The 22,291-nt window shown below is 39.1% G+C and overlaps 2 protein-coding genes across 7 annotated transcripts in view; one reads left to right on the plus strand and one right to left on the minus strand.

The window, feature by feature from the left end:
* haao (3-hydroxyanthranilate 3,4-dioxygenase) overlaps nucleotides 1-2,510 on the minus strand; it is a 6,326-nt gene extending 3,816 nt beyond the window's left edge. Inside the window, exons 1-3 of one of the 5 annotated variants that reach the window (XM_020623282.1) lie at nucleotides 2,449-2,510; nucleotides 705-759; nucleotides 411-489 (exon numbers count right to left, since the gene is read on the minus strand). In XM_020623282.1, coding sequence (XP_020478938.1) covers nucleotides 411-489; nucleotides 705-759; nucleotides 2,449-2,506 — 192 coding nt within the window. In that variant the 5' untranslated portion in view covers nucleotides 2,507-2,510. Of the gene's footprint in view, nucleotides 1-410; nucleotides 490-704; nucleotides 1,097-1,627; nucleotides 1,711-1,730; nucleotides 1,811-2,448 lie in introns of those variants that run through there. The other 4 variants (XM_020623285.1, XM_020623283.1, XM_020623284.1 and 1 more) reach the window with 4 other exon arrangements.
* papolg (poly(A) polymerase gamma) lies at nucleotides 1,946-21,660 on the plus strand. Of its 2 annotated transcripts, none has more exons than XM_020623280.1 (24): nucleotides 1,946-2,233; nucleotides 3,035-3,193; nucleotides 3,590-3,656; nucleotides 3,825-3,906; nucleotides 4,532-4,641; nucleotides 5,578-5,631; nucleotides 7,401-7,512; nucleotides 7,941-8,030; nucleotides 9,836-9,974; nucleotides 10,099-10,171; nucleotides 11,670-11,790; nucleotides 12,024-12,108; nucleotides 12,487-12,540; nucleotides 14,196-14,315; nucleotides 14,475-14,584; nucleotides 16,427-16,548; nucleotides 16,675-16,832; nucleotides 17,039-17,139; nucleotides 17,455-17,657; nucleotides 17,785-17,868; nucleotides 17,962-18,021; nucleotides 18,275-18,378; nucleotides 18,479-18,579; nucleotides 19,479-21,660. In XM_020623280.1, the coding sequence occupies exons 1-24, from the start codon at nucleotides 2,217-2,219 to the stop codon at nucleotides 19,652-19,654; spliced, it is 2,502 nt and encodes an 833-aa protein (XP_020478936.1). In that variant the 5' UTR covers nucleotides 1,946-2,216; the 3' UTR covers nucleotides 19,655-21,660. The 2 variants fall into 2 exon arrangements, with proteins under 2 accessions (XP_020478936.1, XP_020478937.1); XM_020623281.1 differs by lacking the exon at nucleotides 1,946-2,233 and adding an exon at nucleotides 2,862-2,950.
* Nucleotides 21,661-22,291: the final 631 nt, after the last annotated feature.

Consider the following 22,291-nt stretch of genomic DNA (forward strand, 5'->3'; position numbering starts at 1 on the left):
GTACTTCAAAATTGTATTTGATACACAATACAAGGTTTATGGTTTGGTACATGCACAATAGTATCAGAATCAGAATCAGATTTATTAGCCAGGTGTGTCAGACACACGGACACACGAGGAATTTGACTCTGGTACATCGGCTCTCAGTGTGCATGTACATATCCCCATGCAAGGGGCAAGTAAACCAACAATAAGATAATCACCTTTATTGGCCAGGTATGTTACACACGAGGAATTTGTTTCCAGTACAGAACTGAGGCAACACTGTATCCCCCCCCGCCCAACAGTGATTTGGAGGGCAGAATTTAGTGCCCTATAGAGATAGTTATGCTCAAGTGATTTGTAGGTGGCCTCAAGTTTCTGCAGGTTTAACTGAGTTTAAGCAGAATAAATCAGCACTTGTCTCTTACCTCCTCCCCTTCCTCTATATGATAATCCTTCCTGATATTTGGACCTCCAACAAACATGATATTCAACTGGGAAAAGTGCCTGAGGAAGAAAATCATGTCCTCAGACAGACAATGGAAATTAGTTTCTCATCTGAGTCTCATTCAGAGTTTCAATCTTTTGTTTTAAAATAGTCAAATAAACAATGTGTTGTTCATCACAGCATGAAAACCATCAGTTGTTGCAAAAAAAAGAGCTCACTATAATTACACACATATACCAATATGGCTAATATCAAAGCAAAACATATTACTCACATCAACTTGTTGCACACTGGTGGCAGAAAAGCATTCTGATTCTCTGCAACCCAGTCTTCCACATTCACAAGAAGAGAACGATCACCCATTTTGTTATGAATCGATTGGGTTTTATTGTGCAGTATTACACCACTCTGACCAGTGTGTCTGACTAGGTTAAATAATGTGACAGACACTGAAAGTCCAAAATGCAGAAGTGTTTGTAGGCCAAGTGGGGAGGAGCTCTGCGAACTGATCAAAGGTTGCTTGCACTGTCTAAACTTGTAACATGGTGTTATTCTGTGTCCATTGCAAAACTCAGGAAGTCAAGCTGCTAACATGCAGACAGTGCATAAGAAAGCCAATGCATAATTTGTGAGGAAGTAGATCCTGAACTGTGCACAGACTAATCCCTGTGAGACAAGAACATCAGTATATTGGATCTTCAACAGTGGTCAATAAGATAAACACCAAAAAGGTTCAGTGTGAAATCAAGTTTTAAAACAAGATTTTCTAATCAATTTTTGAGTAGATACACTGACCAATTAAAACCAAAAGTCATATTTGGCCTGAGACACTGCCCTTGCATACATAAAGTACAATAAACAAAATACACATCCTAGTCATATTAGTTACTCCTTGTAATTTTCAGCAATATAATTTTGTAATGTGTCTTTCATATTTATTAACACACATTTTGACACAATAAATTACAAAATGACAAATTATACACAGTATAACTTCACGTGTTGTTTACTTTTTCAGTACTCAGTTTTATCTTGCATACAGAAATTTACATTCACTATGCTTCTCAAAACAGTTTAAGCAACGGTGGGGAGAGCTTCGCCTTTACAGCAGTTGTAAACATACGTACATTTGAGTCACTACAGAATAACAATATCAGCTTACACATCCAAAGTGTTATACTTTAGCTCTTATGTTACCTCCTATTCCCACTTCCCAATTAAGAATGCCTTGATATATCTCGTATTTTATACTGGTTAAGAACCGCCGTTAAAAACCAAGAAGAAGAGTATGTCACATTACATTAGAGTGGCAAAGTCAAGTGAGCGACTGCAGCTAGTTCAGCAGCACCATGATACAGTATATGAGGCCTTGAACAGCACTAGGCCTCAGCGGTCATGTGACCTGTGGCCTCAGCGAGGAGGAGGTGCCGCCTGACAGTGGTTGCTTAGCGTGCTGCACGCAGACGTTGTTCAGATAAGTTGCATTTGTCGTTTTGAATAAAAAGAAGTAATTACAGCAGTTAAATGCGTGTTTAGCTGCTAGCATTCAAAATCTGGTGTGCTATGTCAACGAATTAGATATGAATATTATTTCAGGCTTGGGAGCGGATACATTATCCTATAAGAACTGATTCCGGTGCAGTGGGAAGGTTTGAACTGTTCACTGGAAAGTAACCATTGTTGTAACGATAATCAGGTCGAAGCTGTTGTCATTTCCATTTGCTGAGTTTCTTAAGTTTTTTTTTAACGAGTTTATATTGGAAAAACGCGGCACGCTTTTAGTGTCATGAAAGAAATGTCAAGGTAAGTCGTGCACATAGTTCATTTTTCAATTATGAACATTTTGTTCGTGTTTAAGAGGTTCTTAAATAATAGGCTAAAAGCTAACGTTAGCTAACTGTCACAACAAGGCCTGCAGCTACTCTCTGATGGCTAGCATAGCTCGAGGCTCGCTAGTTCTCTTGTTTGTTGTTGGTAACCTACAGTGTAAATGCGTCTAACAAAATGAACTGGCTTACTTGTTTTTCTTTGTGAAAATGTCAACTCTAAAATGGGTATTACCGCAAAGAGAATCATTAGTTAAACCAAGTCTTCCGTTGCAGACCGTTAACGTTTGCCAAGTTGCTAAATTAGCCAAATTGTCACCGCTTCCAAGCCGTTTGCAGCCTTTCGGCTAACGTTTGTCGCTAGCAAAGGTTGAATAACGTTTTGTATCTGTCAGCATTTCAGATTCGTGTTTGTAGTTTTGGTAAACGGGAGTTTCATTTTTGGAATTGCACACAGCTATGAAGTAATTAACGCGCGCATTGTTAAAGTAGTAAATAGAAATAAAGTGCATTCCTCTTATAGCATATAGCGCTAGTTAGCTAACGCTAACATAAGTGTTTACACATGGGTTCACGGCAATAGCGGAACAGAAACACCACACTAAACAAGATACTATCTTCACATTTGGATGGAGCTGGTAAATGCCACAGGCCATAATTGGTAACGAACCGAAACTGTGTCATTTAGCAAATGGTGAGCACGGTAGCGTTAATTGTGTTGTGTGGTAACGTTAGCTGTTATTTCACGTCCTTTCTCCCATGTCGTGTTCCCTCATAGCACCACGCCTGGTGGGCAGCAGCCTCAAAAACACTATGGAATCACCTCTGCCATTAGCCTTGCACCCCCACGAGAAATAGACCACCAGTACACCAAGAAACTCTGCGATGCTATGAAACCTTTTGGGGTATTTGAAGACGAAGAGGAGCTGAACCACAGGTGAGGAACAGAGAATGTAGTCTTGTGTTTTGCCATCCAGTACTAGTGGATATCTTTATTGCATGCCTTTCATTGCAGAAATCACAACTGCACTTTAAAATGGTGCAACCAGCAACATGAACATCTGTAATATAATGCAGTGGCACTTCTTCAGAAGTCTCAACAAAAACAGGAATTTCTAATTTTCTCTAAGCAACATTTATTTTAAGTAATCTTACATTTTAGTGTGAGGCTGTTGTGTTGCACTGCTGTCAGATGTCTTTATTTTGTTTGGGTCACAATGTTTATGCTTTGCTTCTTGAATGAACACATGTATAGTTGTATTTATCAACATTGTCAGTCTCACTGTATGATGATTTGAAAGGAGCACCTGATAAAATTGATTTCACCTTTCAGACTTGCAGTTCTTGGGAAGCTGAATAATTTGGTTAAAGAATGGATTGCAGAGATCAGTGAATTAAAGGTACGTGCTGTTGTGACAACATATGAGTTCCAAGTTAAACAGTGATGTGATGCATTTTGGAGTAACAGAGTATCAAATCAGACACTAAAAAGATTGCAGGCTTTCAATTGAACAATAAAAAGAGGAAAGCTACACTGTCTTCACTGTATATGCTTCACTTCTCTACAGAACCTTCCACCTTCAGCTGCTAGCTGTGTTGGGGGCAAGATATTTACATTTGGTTCATATCGTCTTGGAGTGCACACAAAAGGTATGTGTAAACAGCGACAAGCAAAACAACAACAACAACAAAAAAAACAAAACTGTACAGGGGTAGTAGCACAGCTATATGGTAGAAAGTTTCAATATCCAATCCAAAAACACTTGTTGCAAAACAGACTCCCCTGTATAGAGTTGCAAGGGTATTACATTTTCACAGTATGATAACCATTTCTGAAAATATCAGTCTTATGGTATTGCAGTATTACACATTTACTATTCAGTAGATACAGCACCAGAGTCTTAAGTCTTTGTATCAAATTTTACATTGGTTTTGTTGTTTGTTCACAGTTTTTAAAGGATTCGTTAGTGTCTAGCAAAACCAGGCTTCTTGATTTTTTTTGTTTGTTTGTGAAAAATATCTCCACATTGCGTTTACTTTGTATAGACTGAAACTGTCCAAAGCAGAATCAGTCAGTTGGATAGTCGTAGAAAAAGAGACAGAAAATCTGCTCCTCCATTTAACTTCTCGTTCAAAGTTGTTCACCCACGTTGTTTTATCACTTTTTAACCTTAAATGCAGCGACTCTATTCACAGCACTTATCATAATGTTACTGAAGTCATAAACCTACTGAGCAGCACAGATTGAACTGATCAAAGTGACTGTTTATTACAGGAGCTGATATTGATGCTTTATGTGTGGCCCCACGGCATGTAGAGAGAAGTGACTTTTTCCAGTCATTCTTTGAGAAATTGAAACAGCATGAAGAGATCAAAGACCTGAGGGTAAGTCTCTGCTGTATAAGCATTGGTTGTTAAAGCACAGGGCAATAAAATAACTCATCAGCAGGCAACTGAACACTTAACATCGCTGCTCCTGGGGGAGACCTCCCCTTTCTGGGAAAGCCGAATTCACTGTACTGGGATTGCAGATCCAGACTTGGTATATATTGCTAGATTATATCTTTGTCAGTCTAAGTTCATACAAATTTAATAAGTCTCTTCTCCAGAGTAATAATGTAGTAGGGAGATGAGCAGCACCCAGAAACACAGCCTATAGTCTTTCTAGGTCTGTTGGTAAAACCTTGAATTCCCAAGGGGTGTGTGTGGGCGGTTGTGGCTCAGGATATAGAGCGGTCATTCCCTAACCGGAAGGTTGGCAGTTTGATTCCCGCTCTCCCTAGTTCACAAGTGTCCTTGAGCAAGACACTGAACCTCAAGTTGCTCCTGATGGGCAGGTCAGCGCCTTGCAGGGACAACACTGCCATCGGTGTTTGTGTGAGTTGGCACCGCAGATGGCTGCCTCGGAACTGTATGGGAGACGAATTCCATTGTGTGTGCGCAACATGCTTTAGCAATAGATGTGATTAAAGTTCATTAACACCAATAAACACAAAACTGTGTACATGCTTAAGTTTTTTGTGACACTAAAAGATGTAATTTTCTGAATTTGAAGTCAAATTTTACTGAAATTGGGCTTTGGCTGTTCTTTAAGGGTCTACAAATATTTCTGTGTGCTCTAGGTGACATTTCGAAGAATTAGTATATTGAAGTTTTTATTTTACTTGTCTTTGCAAACTGTGTTCTTCACTTTGAATCTCACCTCTTCTTCATTTGGTGTTTTCATTCAGTGGAGTCAGTAACATTGCCATGTAACATTGTCATATCCAAGATTTGTGTCTCATATTGTCTCTCGTGTTTATTTTTTTTCTTTTCCACAAGGCTGTCGAGGATGCTTTTGTACCTGTGATAAAATTCAAATTTGATGGAATAGAGGTAAGTTACATGGAGAAGCAAGTGATCTTTGTTGTCTACATTAGATGCTCTTTGTTGCTGAGGTCTGACCTTGTCCCAGCTGGGATGTTGGCAAGTGGACCACGAAGATGTTGGTTAACAGAACACAGTCTACTAAATAATTGTGTAATCAACATTTTGACTTGACAACATTTTAAAGTTCACTTTAGCTGTAATTGTCCACCACAATACAATAGTTGCGCAAGGATCCTGGATCTTCACTTTGGGTCACTCTAAAACAAAAACTACAGATTTTCTCAAATTTCATGGTACAGGATGGTGGTCCAGCTTGTAGTTCAGGTCCACTAAAAGTTGCAGTAGAGAACAGTAAAGCTAGTATGAAATAATGGGACAGAGATGAGTATTGCCATGACTCCTGTTCCTGTATCTGCATACATGTGAAACCTGTGCACAGTTTAGTTGGCATTTAAAGACTTGAACTGTGCCTGGGTGAAATCTGAAGAAAGGAATTCAAAGTCTGCTTTTTGATGAAAATGCATATTAGTTTTAGTCTTTTGATTTGTTAGATTGTCAAAGACTAAATACATTTTAGTCTAGTTTTCATCATTTTAAGCTGCATTTTTAATATTTACTGTAGACTAAGACTTCATCCTAGTTGTGTACAATTACCATTGTTACACGTGTATAATGAGGTTTGTGGAAAACTTCTATATTCACACAGTGTCCCTCTACTTTGCAGAAGTTGGTCTCACATTTGTAATAAAATCCTCTTCACTCAGTTCAGAGGTGACGCTAAATCCTTGGATAAGATTAAAACAGTGAGATCTCTGCAGCGAACATTTAGTGATGATTTATGGTCAACTGCCCATATTAATCCTGGAACTTACCGATTGCAACATAAAAGATGTCCAACTGAAAGGAACATTGTTACATGTGCATCCACAGTGATTTGTATTAAATTATCTTACCGTTTCATAATGCGTGCTGCTGTATTTTCCTAGTGTGTCCCAGCATTTTTTGTATGTAATTCTGTAGATGAATATGATTCTTAAACTTGTTTTTTCCATGAAGCACTAACGCCAGAGACAGAAGGTTACTGATGGTAAGACGATAGTGAAACGCATCAAGCGGCTAATTCAACTCCTGAACAAGAGATATTTTGTTTGGTGGAGGAAACCGTTTTATTTATAAGCGCCTACAGTTTGGGATTCTACAGATGCAGCAGGTCGTTAAGTTACTTCATGACTATTTGTCCGTCTTTCACGTTATTCTTTACTTTTTATTCAGTAATGAAAAATGTGAAACATTATATAGACTTTTATTTTCGTCCTGTAAAAAAGGCTGCCAGTGAATTTTTTTCCTCATAGTTTTTGTTTATGAAGTTAACACCGTCCTACTGAACATGCAGTTTTTTTTTTATAAAGTGTGTGTATAATTTATTTTTCCCAGGGGCTTTCATGATCCAATGCTGCACAAGAGAGAAAAGTATATTTTCAGGCTTTTCCCAAGGTGCTGCTGTTGACTTCTCAGTGCGCTCTTTGTAAACAAAGCACTTCCAGTACACGAGTGAACATGCATCCAGTATAGATATAAAGTTAGAGATGCTCTGCTGCTCATATTACAAAGGCTCATACCTTTTTTTTTGTAGTATTTTAACCTCAGTCCCTTCATGTATTTAATTCTGTGAACAACCATGTTTCAACATGTGTATCACATGCAACTCTAAACAGGCTCGATGGATACACTTTAATCTCTACTGTCTTGCCTATTTTTTTCCTCTGTCTGAGCAGATTGACCTGCTTTTTGCCAGACTGGCCTTACAGTCCATTCCAGACAACCTGGACCTAAGGGGAGACTCCATCCTGAGAAACTTGGACATTCGGTGTATCCGCAGCCTTAATGGTAAACTGCATGCCATATTTGTATCCATACAATAGAGAAATCGTTACTGACTTGAGGCTGTGATACGATTGTTGGTGCTGTTTGATAAAATGCCATTTAACAAGTATAAGATTAAGCTTGTATTACATCAGAATTGACAGGTACAGTGGCTTCATAATAAATTAACCCCCTTTACTTTTTGCACAGTGTTGTAGATTTAATTTTATGTGGATCAAATTTCCACAAAATGGTAACTTTATCCATTTAAAATTATAACTCAGTGTGCACACATGGATCTGAATATTTTGTAAAACCACTTTATAGGAATCTATGCAGTGGTTTGTTGCCATCTGAAATGTAAACCTTGTCTTTTGTGAATTAACACATGAACTGTTAGAATGTGATGCTTATCTGACTGTGGTTGAGATTTATGTTTTGTCTTGTTAAAGGCTGTCGAGTGACTGATGAAATTTTGTATCTGGTGCCAAACAAAGAAAACTTCAGGCTTACATTGAGAGCCATCAAACTGTGGGCAAAACGTAAGTGGATTCAGAATTTAATTTTATTATGTGAATATAATCACGTTGGCCCATTATCAGTATAGACCTACAATAATAGTGTATATCAGGGGTGTAATGTACACAAATCATCTGTTTTGATGTCACCATTTGGGTCATTTTTGGTACAATAAGAGATTTTTTTTTTCAACAAAACATAAAATATACACAAAATAAAATAGAATAAAAACAGAATGCTGCTGCAAACTACTAAGTGTTCCAATAACAAAGGAAAGGCTATGTAAATGTTGTAAGCAGTTTGTACTACATTCATTTTTCCTTGCAGCAGGGTTATTCAAGTTCATGTGGTTCCATTTCAGATGTTAGAAAGTCTGACCTGTTCCCAAAAACCCGATTACTACTGAACAAACATTAAGTGGTGGACTGGAGCGCAATAAACAAATAAGACATCTTATGCACTTGTCTTTGTCCATTGTTGCATTTCACTGGGATACCATAATGATAAGGGAGGGTGTTGTAGCTCTGGCTTCTTGTTTGAGTTGACCATGATGTTTGCTTGCCAGAGGCTGGGCAAAGCTAAGCACGCTCCTGTCCACCACATAATATGTTCATGGGGGGAACGCAGGTTTGAAATAAATGTTCCATCCATGCAAAAAAACCTGCTGTTACCTATCATTAAAGATTGCATTCAGTACACATCTGTGCCAGGTCCTGTAATGAAACGGTTTTGCACAAATACTTGTATCTTTACACCACTATTATACCATTATAATATGTCAAACATATGTGCTTTAAAAAGCAGTTTGTAGAATTAGAAATGTATTTACATCCTACAGATGTCGTCCACTTGATTGTATTGTATATTCAACCAATTGACTCTATGCTCAAATTGACGTGAGCCAAGGTGATGTTATTTTTATGTCACCAGTATTTCTGCTGGTAACATTTCTGTGGCGTGCCACAGTTAAAAGAAGGGGAAAAAAGCAATCAATCAACTAACCCAAGTCTGAGTGACTTGCCTGGGAACCCTATAAAACAACGAGGCAAGTCATATTCACAGGTGCAGTTAAGACCAGTTCACCATGAGCATGTTTTAAACTCATTTGTCATGCAGCAGATAGAACTACTATGAATTAAACTACTATAAATTATCTTTAATATCAGCTCTTGAGCTTTAGGTTTCACTTTGCGCCATCCTCTGTAGTGAGTTGGAAAAAAATCACTAAAAGCAATGAAGGAATCCATACATAAAAATGTGCTGATTTCTTCCAAGTAACCCTACATGAAAACTATTTTTGTTCAGTTCATTTCCGCTGTTGGTAAGCCCAGTGGACACAGTTTGTCTGTCCACTGTCAGAAGCTACAGACAGATGTGACGCATCACTCACGTCTCTTCAGTGAAGCACACGAGGGCAGCAGTTGTGGAGGACTAAATTTGTAGCAAGTATGAGAAAAACTTAGATTATAGGTGTTACTGATAACTAACTGGCCTATATTAATCCATATAATTATTAGAACATGGATTACAGATGGGAGATAGCTAAGGGGAAGTAAAGAGAGAAGAATGTTTAGGTGAGGAGAGAGGAAGGTAAAAAGAACATTAAATCTGGATGGTACCCAGATTGGCCTTATTTTCCAATATTCAAGCCTTGGTTTGAATACAAAATTACTGTGTAATATAAATGAAAATATACAAATGAAAACATTGTAAATATAATCAAAAAGGTATGTACAACAATAAAAGTTGATTAGTAAAAGTAGTTTCAATTCCAAATACCCACAAGAAGCACTGTGTCACTGACTTGTAATGTGCCCTCTGCCTGCAGGTCGAGGGATATACTCCAACATGTTGGGCTTTCTGGGTGGAGTATCGTGGGCCATGCTGGTGGCCAGGACCTGCCAGCTCTACCCTAATGCTGTGGCTGCCACGCTTGTCCACAAGTTCTTTTTGGTTTTCTCTAAATGGTGAGAATCTGGTTCTTTGCATATTGAATTTCATTTTTGTCTTCTTCCACTCGATGGCAGTATTTCACAGCTTTGTGCCATTGAAGTTCACACTGATTTACTCCGTGTCATTTCTGATATACAGGGAGTGGCCAAACCCTGTGCTATTGAAACAGCCTGAGGACAGTAATCTGAATTTACCTGTGTGGGATCCCAGAGTGAGTATTACAACAGTGTTTTTAGTTCCAGGTGTTCATAGTGTTATTTTGCCCCCATTTATTGTGCGTGTTGCTGTGCAGCAACAGGAAACACTGAGCAGAGTTGATTTGCTGCTTGAAGTTTAGTGTTTGTTTTTTGTTTTGTTTTTTTTAAGTTAGCTGAGCAGATAGAGGATTGCTACATTTATTGTCCGTTATTTTAGGTCTCCTCTGTCCTTATGTGACCACAGCATTGATCAGGTCCCCTATCATGAGTTCCAGTGCTCTTAATTCTGTTTAGAGATGGCTTCCCAGAGCAGGGAAGGCTTCCTGTGTGGATGTCTTGTAATCGACGGACCCACTCTTTCAAAGAAAACACTTTAGAAGTTGATTAGTACTACAGATCTGACACTGGTGTTTAAATGACATCAGTACAAAGCTGTAGTCAAAATCCTGTGTGGATGGCAATGTGTGCACTGCAGTAACCATTTGTCAAAGCCACCTGTACACACTCTTGTCTTCATTTTGCCGCAAACCCCTTCAAGTCTTTATAGTTTGAGTATTTCTTTTCTAGGTCAGGCTGTGGATATTTATTTTGCCTTTGGCTTGGTTTCTGTGTTGTTGTTGGTTTTTTTTTTCATATAAATCTTTCTCAAACTCATTGGTTGTTGCCTTAATTGAAAACATTCTAACCATTGAAAATGCTGTGTGATGTTTGTGTCCCTTCAGTAATAAACACATTTTAATTGTCTGTTGGTGTTTCCATTAATTCACAGTAAGGCAACCAATCACGGAAGCAGATGTAGCTTCAGATACAATTTAAGATGTAATTTTCCAAATGTTTGGGCCATTTTATTATTATTATTTTTTACTTGGAAACATTCTTATCATAAATGAGAGCATTAAAAATGTTTAAACAGAATGAATTACAAAAGTTAATATGGTGGTAAACCAGTATCCAGTCTAAAACATTGTTTTTCATATATTTCATATTGTTTTATCATATTTAATTGTGGTTTGACTGACCTATTAAAATAGGTTTTTGTTTTTGCATGTGCTTGTTAAGCAGCTGATTTTAAGGCTTAGTGTGCACATGTAATATTTTATATTCTTTTGTCTTGTTGAAGAAAATAAAATGACAAACTAATAAGACAAGTACTGGTGATTGTGAACCAAGGCAGTGCGTCACATTATCTGTGCAAATACCAACTGCAATAGATCAGTTATGTAGTCTTCATGAGTAACTGACAGATCGCTTCACATGATGTTAAAGAGGGAAACACATCTCATTTAAAAACATTCCTTGATTGCTGCTCCTTTGCATCACCTGATGAAAAAAATGCGAATGAGGGAAACATGCAGACAGTGAATTGGGATGTACTGTGTGTGGTAGCTTTTAGTGTGTGGGTGTGTGGGTGTGAAATTGGCCTACTCATTCAGTTTAACAGTGTGCTCATGTGGGTTAGTGAAGTCTCTTATTCTTGCAGTGAACCCCTGTGGTTTTTTTTGTATTTTTTAGGTGAACCCATCTGACAGATACCACCTGATGCCCATCATCACACCTGCCTATCCCCAGCAGAACTCCACATACAACGTATCCACATCTACGCGCACCATCATGAGCGAGGAGTTCAAATATGGTAATGCAGAGTTCACAAGTGAAACGTGTGCGTGTATAGGAATATAAGACTATGTAAACAGCATATTTCTGCTTTCTGGTAACCTTGAGAAGTTCTTAAAAATGTTTAGTTTTGAGGAAACCAGTGGTAACAACACATTCCTCTTCCTCTGAGTAGTATATCTTTTGTTTTCCAAAGTGTCACTTTGAGCGACTTCTCAAACCCATATTTCTGAATGTGTTTGTCATAAACAGGGCTGAGCATCACAGATGAGATTCTTCAGGGAAAAGCAGAATGGTCAAAACTCTTTGAGCCACCCAACTTCTTCCAAAAGTACAAGTGGGTATTGATTTAGTCAGACAAAGCAGAGAATGATCACCTTAGACCAAAACAAAATGAATAATTCCTCTAGAGCAGCATGTTTCTAACTTATTAACAGGTTTAAAAAATTGTCATCTATTAAATAGCCTGGTTTACATTAACAGTTTTGCCAGGCCACACGTGTATTTGTGACTATTTCTTTTCCCAACTAATTGTTTTCACTTGTTGGAGTTGGGGCAGATTTGACACATGATACAGGTCAAAAAGATGCACAGGTGATTGTCACAAGATCAGTGTACATTTCCAGTAGTTTTTCAACAAATGAGATGTTTTTCATTCAGTTATTGTTTAGAGGCTTAGTCACTCTTTTGGTTGATTTTCTGTTTTGTGCTGCAGGCATTACATTGTTCTGACTGCCAGTGCATCCACAGAAGAAAATCACTTAGAATGGTAAGTCCCAGACAACCAGGTTTCTATTAGTAAGTGGAAACTATCCTCATTGTGTTGAAATTGCAATGGTGCATTTCAGTTGAGCAACCAGCACTGATTGTTGCACTGTGGAGGCACTTCATTCTCTGCTCAGATACTGTATGTGTGTGAGAGGAGAATCCTCACAGCTCTGAAAACATCAGAACAAATTCTAAATTGACATTACTTGGATAGACTGACCACATATTCTCAGTCTAAGTGGCTACTATGTCACCAGAAAAAAAATGTCAAAATGGGATAATTCCAGTCCTACAATGTACAATAAGAATGTCAACAGCTTTGAGCCTGGCTCAAAACCTCTGCCATCAGGCTGTCATCTTGGCTGTCGCTGCATGGAGGAGCTCCAGCTGTGTATGTGCTTGGAGTACTCAGCAGGACAGCTTTGTACTTTGGCCACAAGGGGGCTCACATGCAGTCAACAACTTTTACAGCATTCACAATCGTGAATAATAGTTAAGATATAACTGTATACACATTATGATACAAATCAGTACCAACATTTAATCAGTTGTTCTAAAGGCCATACCCTGCCTCTCAAACATTTAATCAAGATCCATTTGTTACTTTTTGAGTTTTGCTGAATACAACAATCATTCCCAAAAATTTGTTTAGCAGTGCTATACTTGAGGGTGAGACATCTCTGGGCATGAGCAATCTGCAACAACAGTACCCTGCAATCTTACATAAGACATATGAACAATCTTAAGTTTGTTGTTGTGAATTTCAGACAGGGTGAAATGAAGCAAAAGTTGGAATACTCCCTGAAAATGTATAAACAAAAAGCACTAGTAAATGTCCATCCACTCTGTTGAAGCTTAAGCATGAAATAGACTCGCTGTAGCATGTCAGTTAGTTGTGCATTAATTGTCCCAAGATGACATATTCATTTATAACTTCAATAACATACAGTCCAAACTAACTGTAGCTCCTGATAAGTAAAATCAAAATCTTATTCAGAAGTTAATTCAGCCACGTGATCTGTTGCCCTACTGTTAATAAGAGAAGCAACTTACATTCAGCAATGCTCTTTCTGTCCGCTGAAGTTGTACCTTATTGAAAGAAATGGCTTTTTGAATTCAGTGCACCCACTGAAAATTTGACAAGAAGACAGCAGCTGATACAAACTAGGAAAATGCAGGTACATTATTGAAAATGTAAGGTCATTTAACTTGAAGTGGTGTGGATGTAGATGTATCATTTAAAACCACTTTCAGTTGGATATCTTAAGGTTGCTATCAAAAGGAATGAATAAGTTCCAGGAGTAATGTGGGCAGTCAACCATGCAAATATTCCTCTAGATGTTTGCTACGGAACTACAGCTGTATTAATTGTATCTGACAATGTAGCTTCTTCTCTTAAGCTAAAACCAGTGATCAGGATCGTATTCCACTGCAGAGATGGTGACAAGACATCCACAGATGTAGCCTCATAATGCCTAGAAGATAAAAACATAAGAAACTAGATATTTGTCTTTTGCCAACAGTAATATGCATATTCAACAAAAGACTAAGATGAAAACAAAATGAAATTCAGGTGCCAAAAGGAACACTGCAGTACTATGAAAAGAACTTGAATCACCACTACCTCTGTAAATACCCCCTGGTGTTCTCCCTCAGGATTGGCCTGGTAGAGTCAAAGATCCGTGTTCTCGTGGGAAACCTGGAGAGAAATGAGTACATCACCTTGGCTCACGTCAACCCTCAGTCCTTCCCTGGGTCCAAAGAGAATCGCAACGAGTGAGTCCAGTGTTACCCCTTCATACAGACAGCTGAGTGTGAATGTATCGGCAGGTTTTAGAGTGCGTGTGTGTATAACTACCTTGAACATTAAAAGCATAGTAAATTATTCAATTTATTGGTTATTTTCAATTACAGTCTTGTGTGTTTCTGCAACAGAAATGACTTTGTGTCCATGTGGTTCATTGGGATCATCTTCAAAAAAGTGGAGAATGCAGAAAGTGTGAATATTGACTTGACGTACGACATCCAGTCCTTCACTGATACTGGTAGGCCTTGTCATAACACTTGGTTTTCTCTGAGTGGTTGTGGGACAACTTAGTCAAACACACAATGAAGTCTGCAGAAGTGCAGGCCATATTCACACAGCTTACATTGGCACTGTGCTTGGATTTCCAACACGGGGGTGTTTTTGATTTGGAAATGGATATGATGTATAGAAAATATTCTCATGACTTTTTAATGTATTTTGTGTTAAAGTAGACCAATTTTATTAATAAAAGCTTTTGTTTACACTTTGGCTCAATGAAGTATTAGCTCAGCAATGCACATGACTGTGGCACACTTCTTTGAAAAAGCACTGCAATAAAGAGGCTGCTTGTTTTGTTTTCATATCGTTGTGATCTTTGGGACTAATTTGGAAGTTGTTTAATAACAGTAGGCCAGTTATGCCCCATATGATGTTTAGAGACCAAAAGAGGAATGAGTGTTGACAAGTTTAAAAGAGGTGTACTGGATATTCTTTATGGTTTTGAAAGTTGTGCTTGGACTTGGATAAGGCTACATTTACCAGACTATGTTTTCCGACTGAGGACAGGGTGAGTAGAGAATGTATTCCCCCATTTGTACCTTTCAAGTTAGTGTAAGGATTCACATTTAGAAATGGATAGTTTTGGTGGTCCTGTCTTTTTGAAACTGGTCACGGTGTGTCCACAGCCATTGTCCCTTTGACATGTAGCCTACAGCTTGTTAGCTTTTTAGCATTTTAGACCAATATCTACAATTTGTTTTGTTTGTGCCTGTAGTTTGTTTATTTTTAGATTATAACAGTAACCTACAGTAGGTATCCAGTCATGTTCAGGTGTTATCAACCCTTCAAGTCACGCTATGCTCAGGGGAGGATCTAGAAGATTTAATGGTGTGTCACACTGGGCCCAGGCTCAGGGTTTCACATTTGAAATACATGTAAAAAGTAAATTAAACCCTCAGTTCAATTAAATAATAAACCATACGCGCTTTCATTAGCTAACAGGCTGCGCTCCTTATTTACTTCTGGCTGGGGACATTGCTACTGTACAGTAGTACTAGAAAAATGATAGTTGTATTTAAGTCGGTTAGTCATATGTTTTTCATTTTACAATTTGTCTATTACAGCAAGACTGCAGGTAGTATTTGAAGATAGACATTCAACAAGATCAAGTGTTTAAAGGTTAATTCCAGCCTTTTTTGTTTTGGAGCTCTGCACATAATCGTATACTTTAGTTGGCATCTGATATCTATACAAGGCATTTTTCCAGCAAAATTTTTAAACTGTTATTTCAGCTCAATTGTAGCTAGTTTCTGTAATTTTAGGTTTGAAAGTCACTGATCGTGATGACACACACAAGAGTCCAAGGTCTGCTTTCTTAAACCCCACCCTCACACTAGCTGTATGCAAAGTATGTTAGCATTAGCAAGCTTGTTAAGAGGCAATGAAGTACATTGTATATCAGTGAGACTTATTATTCAGCAAGGGCAGTAAACTCAACACACTGGTATGCTGATAAGTCTGTTGTATTCAGAGCTTCACAAGATGTTTTGGGCTGATGAACAGTACATTTAACCGTGAGCAGCAGCTACACACTGACTCCTCCTCACAGGCGCACGCACTGCAGAGCCTCTTATATAGTGCCGCTAGCTCATGTCTCAAAGGGCCATGAACATCCCTCACTGATGCATTTGTTAGATCGTTTGGGGGAGTGAAATGTGAGGGCGTTGATACACTTCAAGTTCCAAGGAGTTCAAGCAGAAGAAATGGCCAGTATACATTTGGGTTGTGATGTAGAGAAAGTCTAACAAGTGCAAACAATGGTTTAAGAAGTCAGGGAGCCTTGATTAAGTGTTCTCTGCAGTGTACAGACAAGCCAACAACATCAGTATGCTGAAGGAAGGGATGAAGATTGAAGCAACACATGTGAAGAAGAAACAGCTCCACCAATATCTTCCTCCTGAGCTGGTGCAGAAGAAGAAGAGGGTGACATATCTTGTGCATGTTGGCATAAATCATATATTGGTTTTACACATATTGTGATAATTGTCTTAATACTTGTTTTCTCTTCTTTGCTATCTGCGTTTGTTTCCCCCATCATCTTTTCTGCAGAGTATAGCCGAGTTAAACCGCAGCTCTAATGGTGGGAGTGCTAAGCGGCTGTCTTTGGACAGTATTCACCTGGACAGCTCTAGAGACACAGACTTAGGGACTCCCTTTAGTTCCCCTCCCAGCAAAATCGCTAAACCTTCATCTGACACAGAGGACAGGTATAATACATGTTCCCTTCTGGTGTTGTCATTCTGCTGTTTCTACCTGATCCCTGTGACTTTGATTTTAATTTTTGTATTCCCAGATCTTCTTTCTATATTCTTTTTGTTGTTGTTGTTTTCCGTATGTTATGGTTCTCTACAGTGGTCAGGCTCAAATCTGTACTGTGATTCTTGATAAATGTGTGTTTCTTCGTATTTTTAAGTGTCAGCCCTCCCAAGCAGTTTTCCCTGGAAGGCTCCCCAGTGGCCAGTGCTGCAGCTGCTGCTAAAGACCAGGGCATGTTTATTCCTGTCATTGGCTCAAGTGAGGTTCTCACCGACAACTACACACTACATAACTGTATTCTCTATTAAGTAGGGAAATGTAATCTTCCTTTTTCAGGTATATGTTTTAATATTTAGTACTTGCATTAATTGTTGCATGGTATAATTGGCACCCCCATTCTCTAGTCATCATATACTGTGTATATATACATAATAAATACGGGTCTTCAAGCTAGTGTGCAATGCTAATTAACAAAAGGATGTTGATATTGGAAATGTTGAAAGCATGCCATTGTCTCAAAGACTAAACATCCTGATCCAATTTCTTCATGTCTATCTCTTTGTCACTGTAAAGAGCCTCCAGTTAAAGCAAAGCCTCCTTCCCCACCGGCCAGCAGCTCCACGACCACAACACTGAGCGGCAACGTGAAGCCAAACGCTACCAGCAGCCCCAGGGAGGAGCCCAACGGCCTGGAGGACTCTGTCAATGGAGCTCCTGCCAAGAGACCGCACTCACCTACGCAAGAGGACACAGCCAAGAGACACAAAGATGCAGAGGTAGGGAGATGTTTCGTTGTGGATGTGTTTTGAATACACAGGTTTAAACTTAGACATATTTAATGGAATTTACAGTAACTGTCATGCAGACTAGATATTGTGATTCCTGATGTATGTTTTTCTGCAGGTGGTGTCCAGTGATGACTCTCTTTTTAAAGAGCCGTATCCACCATCCTCCTACTCTGATGCACAGGCAGAAGGACCCAATACTGTAGGTGTTATTTTCTCTGTCTGCTTTTATTCACCATTTCTCTAGGTTAGATAAGACAGAGTGAACGGTTTCGCTGTTTCTCTTCACCATTAGAGCCCCCTTTCTGGATCAAAGGCAAAGCCCATTCCAACCATCGATACCTCAAGAACACAGGTATAATCGTCTTTGTCGACTTCAATTTCAATCAGAGTGGTTTGATTTAATAAAGCTGGACTAATTATTTTGTGTAGTGGACTTAAGTTTAGTTAAAGTGGTCAAATTGCACATGTGGAGTTTTTTTTTTTTTTTTTTTGCAAGAGGTGTGGCCGGGGAGACCCTGCTTTCGGATGGAGGAGTAGAGACAGTAGAGAGGAGTAGTGAAACCAGTAGCTGGTTGTTCTTCATTATGCCGGTTTGTGTCCCGCAGAGACTTCCCAGCATGGAGCTGCCAGACGCCTCCTCACCGCTCCCAGCCAGCAACAGTTGTCGTGTTGTGAAAAATTCTATTAAACTGGCTCTCAACCGCCACATGTGAGCTTTATCTGGTTTTCTAGAACCATGAGGGTGGTTTAAACCTTTTGTTATTTGATTGTTTACTTTGTATATCTGGGTGTGTTTCAATGTAATGCAGTATCACACCTCCAAAGCCCCCAGTGTTTGAAGGCACTCTCACCATGGACGCTCCTCCTGCCAGTGAAGAAAAGGGCATGTCCATTCCTGTCATTGGCTCAAGTGAGTTTACTTTTTCACCATCAGGTCTGGTAGTTGAAGTCCTCAGTGTTTTGTCCAATGTTCAATTTGTCAAGAAGAAAATTCTGGCAATATTTGTTGGTAACCTTTTTCTCGAAGATGAACAAAATAAACACTGATTAAAAAAATTAAGCAAATATACATTTCTGTGCCAGTAATGTTAGCTAACAGATTCATGGACTAAATACATCCAGAATCCCACTAAAAATATGAATAGACACTCCCATAGCTGGATCAAACCACAAAAAGAAACGGCACCGCATGCCAGCATTTCTTCTAAATGTGTAAGTTAACATTAATGTAACATTATATCAACATCCACATAGTTTGTGGTTCTAAAGTTGTGTGCAAACTGTCTAATGGTCAATTTTTATCTGGATGTGTTCCTTGGAGGAACCATATAGTATTCTTGTTCTCTAACATTAAACTAACCCAGACAATGAAAACGCTTTTGTTGAACAAGTGAGTCAGCTCAGCTTCCTAATGGTCAGGCTGTTCTGCACTGTTGAAGACTGGATAGTGAACCACTGGCTTGGTTCAGTTTAGACCTGACAGCTGTATGTACTGAGGGGAGTCGAGCTGGAATTGTTTCTCCAGCACACACGTAAACGTCTCTGCACACCTATGCTAAAAGGGTCACTGGTTGATTCAAGTCCTGTTGAGAGGGTTTATTGACTAGTCTGCAATTGAGATGTAATCAACATGTTTTCCACCTGGTGGTAGACAAGAACAACACCTGTAACTGTACACAACGATGATCAGTGTCACAATGACAGATCAAGACTTTTGACAAATGTGACCAAACTAAACTGGCTTTTTGTCAGTAGACCAACTAACACAATCAGGTGCCAAAACAGTCTGTGCTTTGTTTCTTTCTGCAGACCACATGGCATCCAAAAACTTGGCGCCCCCCGTCGGCAGCTCCATTCCTACATTAGTGAGCCGAGGAGCAGAGCCGCTGAACGGAACGACCTCCAAGAGACCCCACTCCCCATCTGTGGAGGAACAGGCCAAGAGGCTGAAGGAAACCGAGAAGGCCAGAATCCACATAGCTTGAACACACAGCTAGTAGATTGAATCCATACACAATGAGAGCACAACAAGGGAGTGTGTTCAGGTCGGTCAATCCCAGTGTGACGCAGCAGGATGGACACCTCGGCTCAAATCTTCAGATTACAGATTTGCTAGTGATTAGGTGATTTGGTCACTGTTGGCAGTACTCTCTGTCTCACTTGCAACCAGAGGGCATTTAACACAACTCCTTAGAGATATCGGACATGAGAACTAAAGATTTTTACTCATCTGCTCCCTCAGTGTTTAAAAATGTACACAGTACTGGCAGAAATGAGCTGCTGTTCTGTTCTTTTTCCTCGTGTTTTAATACAGCTCATAATGTTTATCAAAAGTTGCTACACACACTTCTGGTGTATGCTGACAACCCCCCTCCCCCCCAGACAGAAACCTGTACAGTAAATGTGGATGTACATACTTTTTTGTCTTAAAAAAAAGCGAAAGATCACTAAGTCTTTTGACCATTCTATTGTAGTTTTATCTAAAAAGAAAAAAAAAGTTTAAAAAATTGCTTTGTTTTTCCTCTACTGCCTGTCTAAAAAATAGTCCCCAGCCCTGGATCTTGTTTTGTAAACACTGTATAGATTTGAATACAGTTGCAGGGAGCATTTATTGAGGGTTTGTTTGGATGTAACTTGGATCCATGACTCTTTGGACCACCATGACTATGTGAAGAGGAACTCCAGGTTGGTATTGAAATTACAGTGTGTAGGTTATCGTACACACCCTGTGACATCAGAGCTCCTCAGGTGCTGGTAAGAGCAAGTAAATCATCCTTGCAGCAGGACACACCATACATTTTTCTGGAAGTGATGAAACTGTTCTCAGTCACTGCTTAGTTCCTGGAAGAGTTAATACAGAACCATAGCAAAATGCACTTAATCCTTCTATTCAGTGTAGTGTCAGTGTTACACCAATTTATTTTTTTTATTTTTTATTTTTTTGTCTTTAATTGAAAGTAAAGGTTGTGCTTTTGGCTCCCCAGATGTCAGATGAGTGTGGTTGACCCAAAACCGCAAGGGCTGGACAGTTTACAGACACAATGAAGTGTTTAAACATCGGTTTGCGTACATGGCTGTGATGGGCAGATTGACACCTAAAATTAGCATCTGGTCCATCAGGAACGCTAAACAACATTAAAAAAAAAAATTCAGAATAGTACTTGACCACCACCCCTTGTCTGTGGTCTGTCCCCTTGTGAACCTTGATCCTGATGGAGCTCAGTCCTAGTTGTTTTTTGTGTTCCATGTCCACGAAAAGAGTTTATGGTGCTTTGTGAAAAATGGTTCAAAGCTTTTTGATGAGTTGTACTGGTTTGTGTGTGTATGCATGCATATATGGTTGACTGTGTGTGTGCATGCATAGATGGTTATGTTCATGTGTTGGAGAGAGACAGATTTCCCTGTATTTTTGGGTGTTAACCCTCTGCGCCTCCTGTGGAGGTTCTTAAAAAGGCATCTCCTGGGGTCGGGGGGGGGGTGTAGGGAAAAAACTTTTTTTTTTTTTTTTTTTTTTTTTTTTCCCCCCCCCTGCCTTGAGCCCCAACCCTCCATCTTTATGGGCTGAAGCTGGGTGTTTTTTGTTTGATTTCACCACAGAGGTTGTACGTATACAACTAGTGATGCTAAAGAAGCACCCTCTTCATCTGAGCAGGTAAGGAGTGGGGACACAGGCTCTTTTTCCAGCATCACTTTGCCCAACTAAATGTACAGAGAACAGTTTTTTCAAAAGGCATATTCATTATTGGGGGTTTTCTTATCACTTTATTTATATTTGCATATTTGTACCATGTGATCTTTTTTTAAATATCATTCATAGCAGGTAGGCCTTTTGAGATCTCTTTCAGACAACTCATGTTTTGCTGTTTGGAAACATTTAACAAAACAGGTCATTTAGATGTTTGTTTCTAAAATGTATTGAAAGGGTATTTTTGTATGTGTTTATCACTTCCTTTAAATGAATCCGTACACCAATTAAAACCCCTAAAGACTACTCTGGTGTTTGTTTTGTTAATATAATTTTACATTGTTGTTTCCAGTTGCACCACAGTATGGCAGCATCAGTAGTATTAGTAGGGATGTTATGACCTACACATCTTGATGGTTTTCTTGTAAAATGTCAGTTCACCTAATACATTCAGTTTCAAGCCTATCGGTCCTTTTTATACAGTTTTTATACACAGGTTAAAGAAACATGTTAATTAGTGAGCTTCAGGTGGTTGGTGGGTTTTTTTCTTTTTTTTTTTTCTTTTACCTGTGGACAGAGCTGCGCTAACCTTTCACTGGGATTGCAGTCTTTATGCAACACTTAGCTGTCGGTGTATGAGGTGTATTAGGCAACAAGTGAACATTCAGTCCTTGAAGTTGATGTGTTGGAAGCTGGAAAAATTAAGGATCTGAGTGACTGACAAGGACTGTGATGGCTGATGACTTGGTTAGAGCATCTCCCAGACTGCAGGTGTTCCCGGTTTGTAGTGAGTAGTACCTACCAACAGTGTCTTAAGGACAAAAAAAAAAAGGTTGAAAATGAGAAACACTACACTGGTCTCCATGAAGAGAAACATTCAGCATAGTGATATCACACCTAGAGTGGGGAGGCTGTTTTCACTCTACCCATGTTTTTT

The sequence above is a fragment of the Monopterus albus genome, unplaced genomic scaffold, assembly GCF_001952655.1.
Source record: "Monopterus albus unplaced genomic scaffold, M_albus_1.0 scaffold296.1, whole genome shotgun sequence".
NCBI classification, from domain to species: Eukaryota; Metazoa; Chordata; class Actinopteri; order Synbranchiformes; family Synbranchidae; genus Monopterus; species Monopterus albus.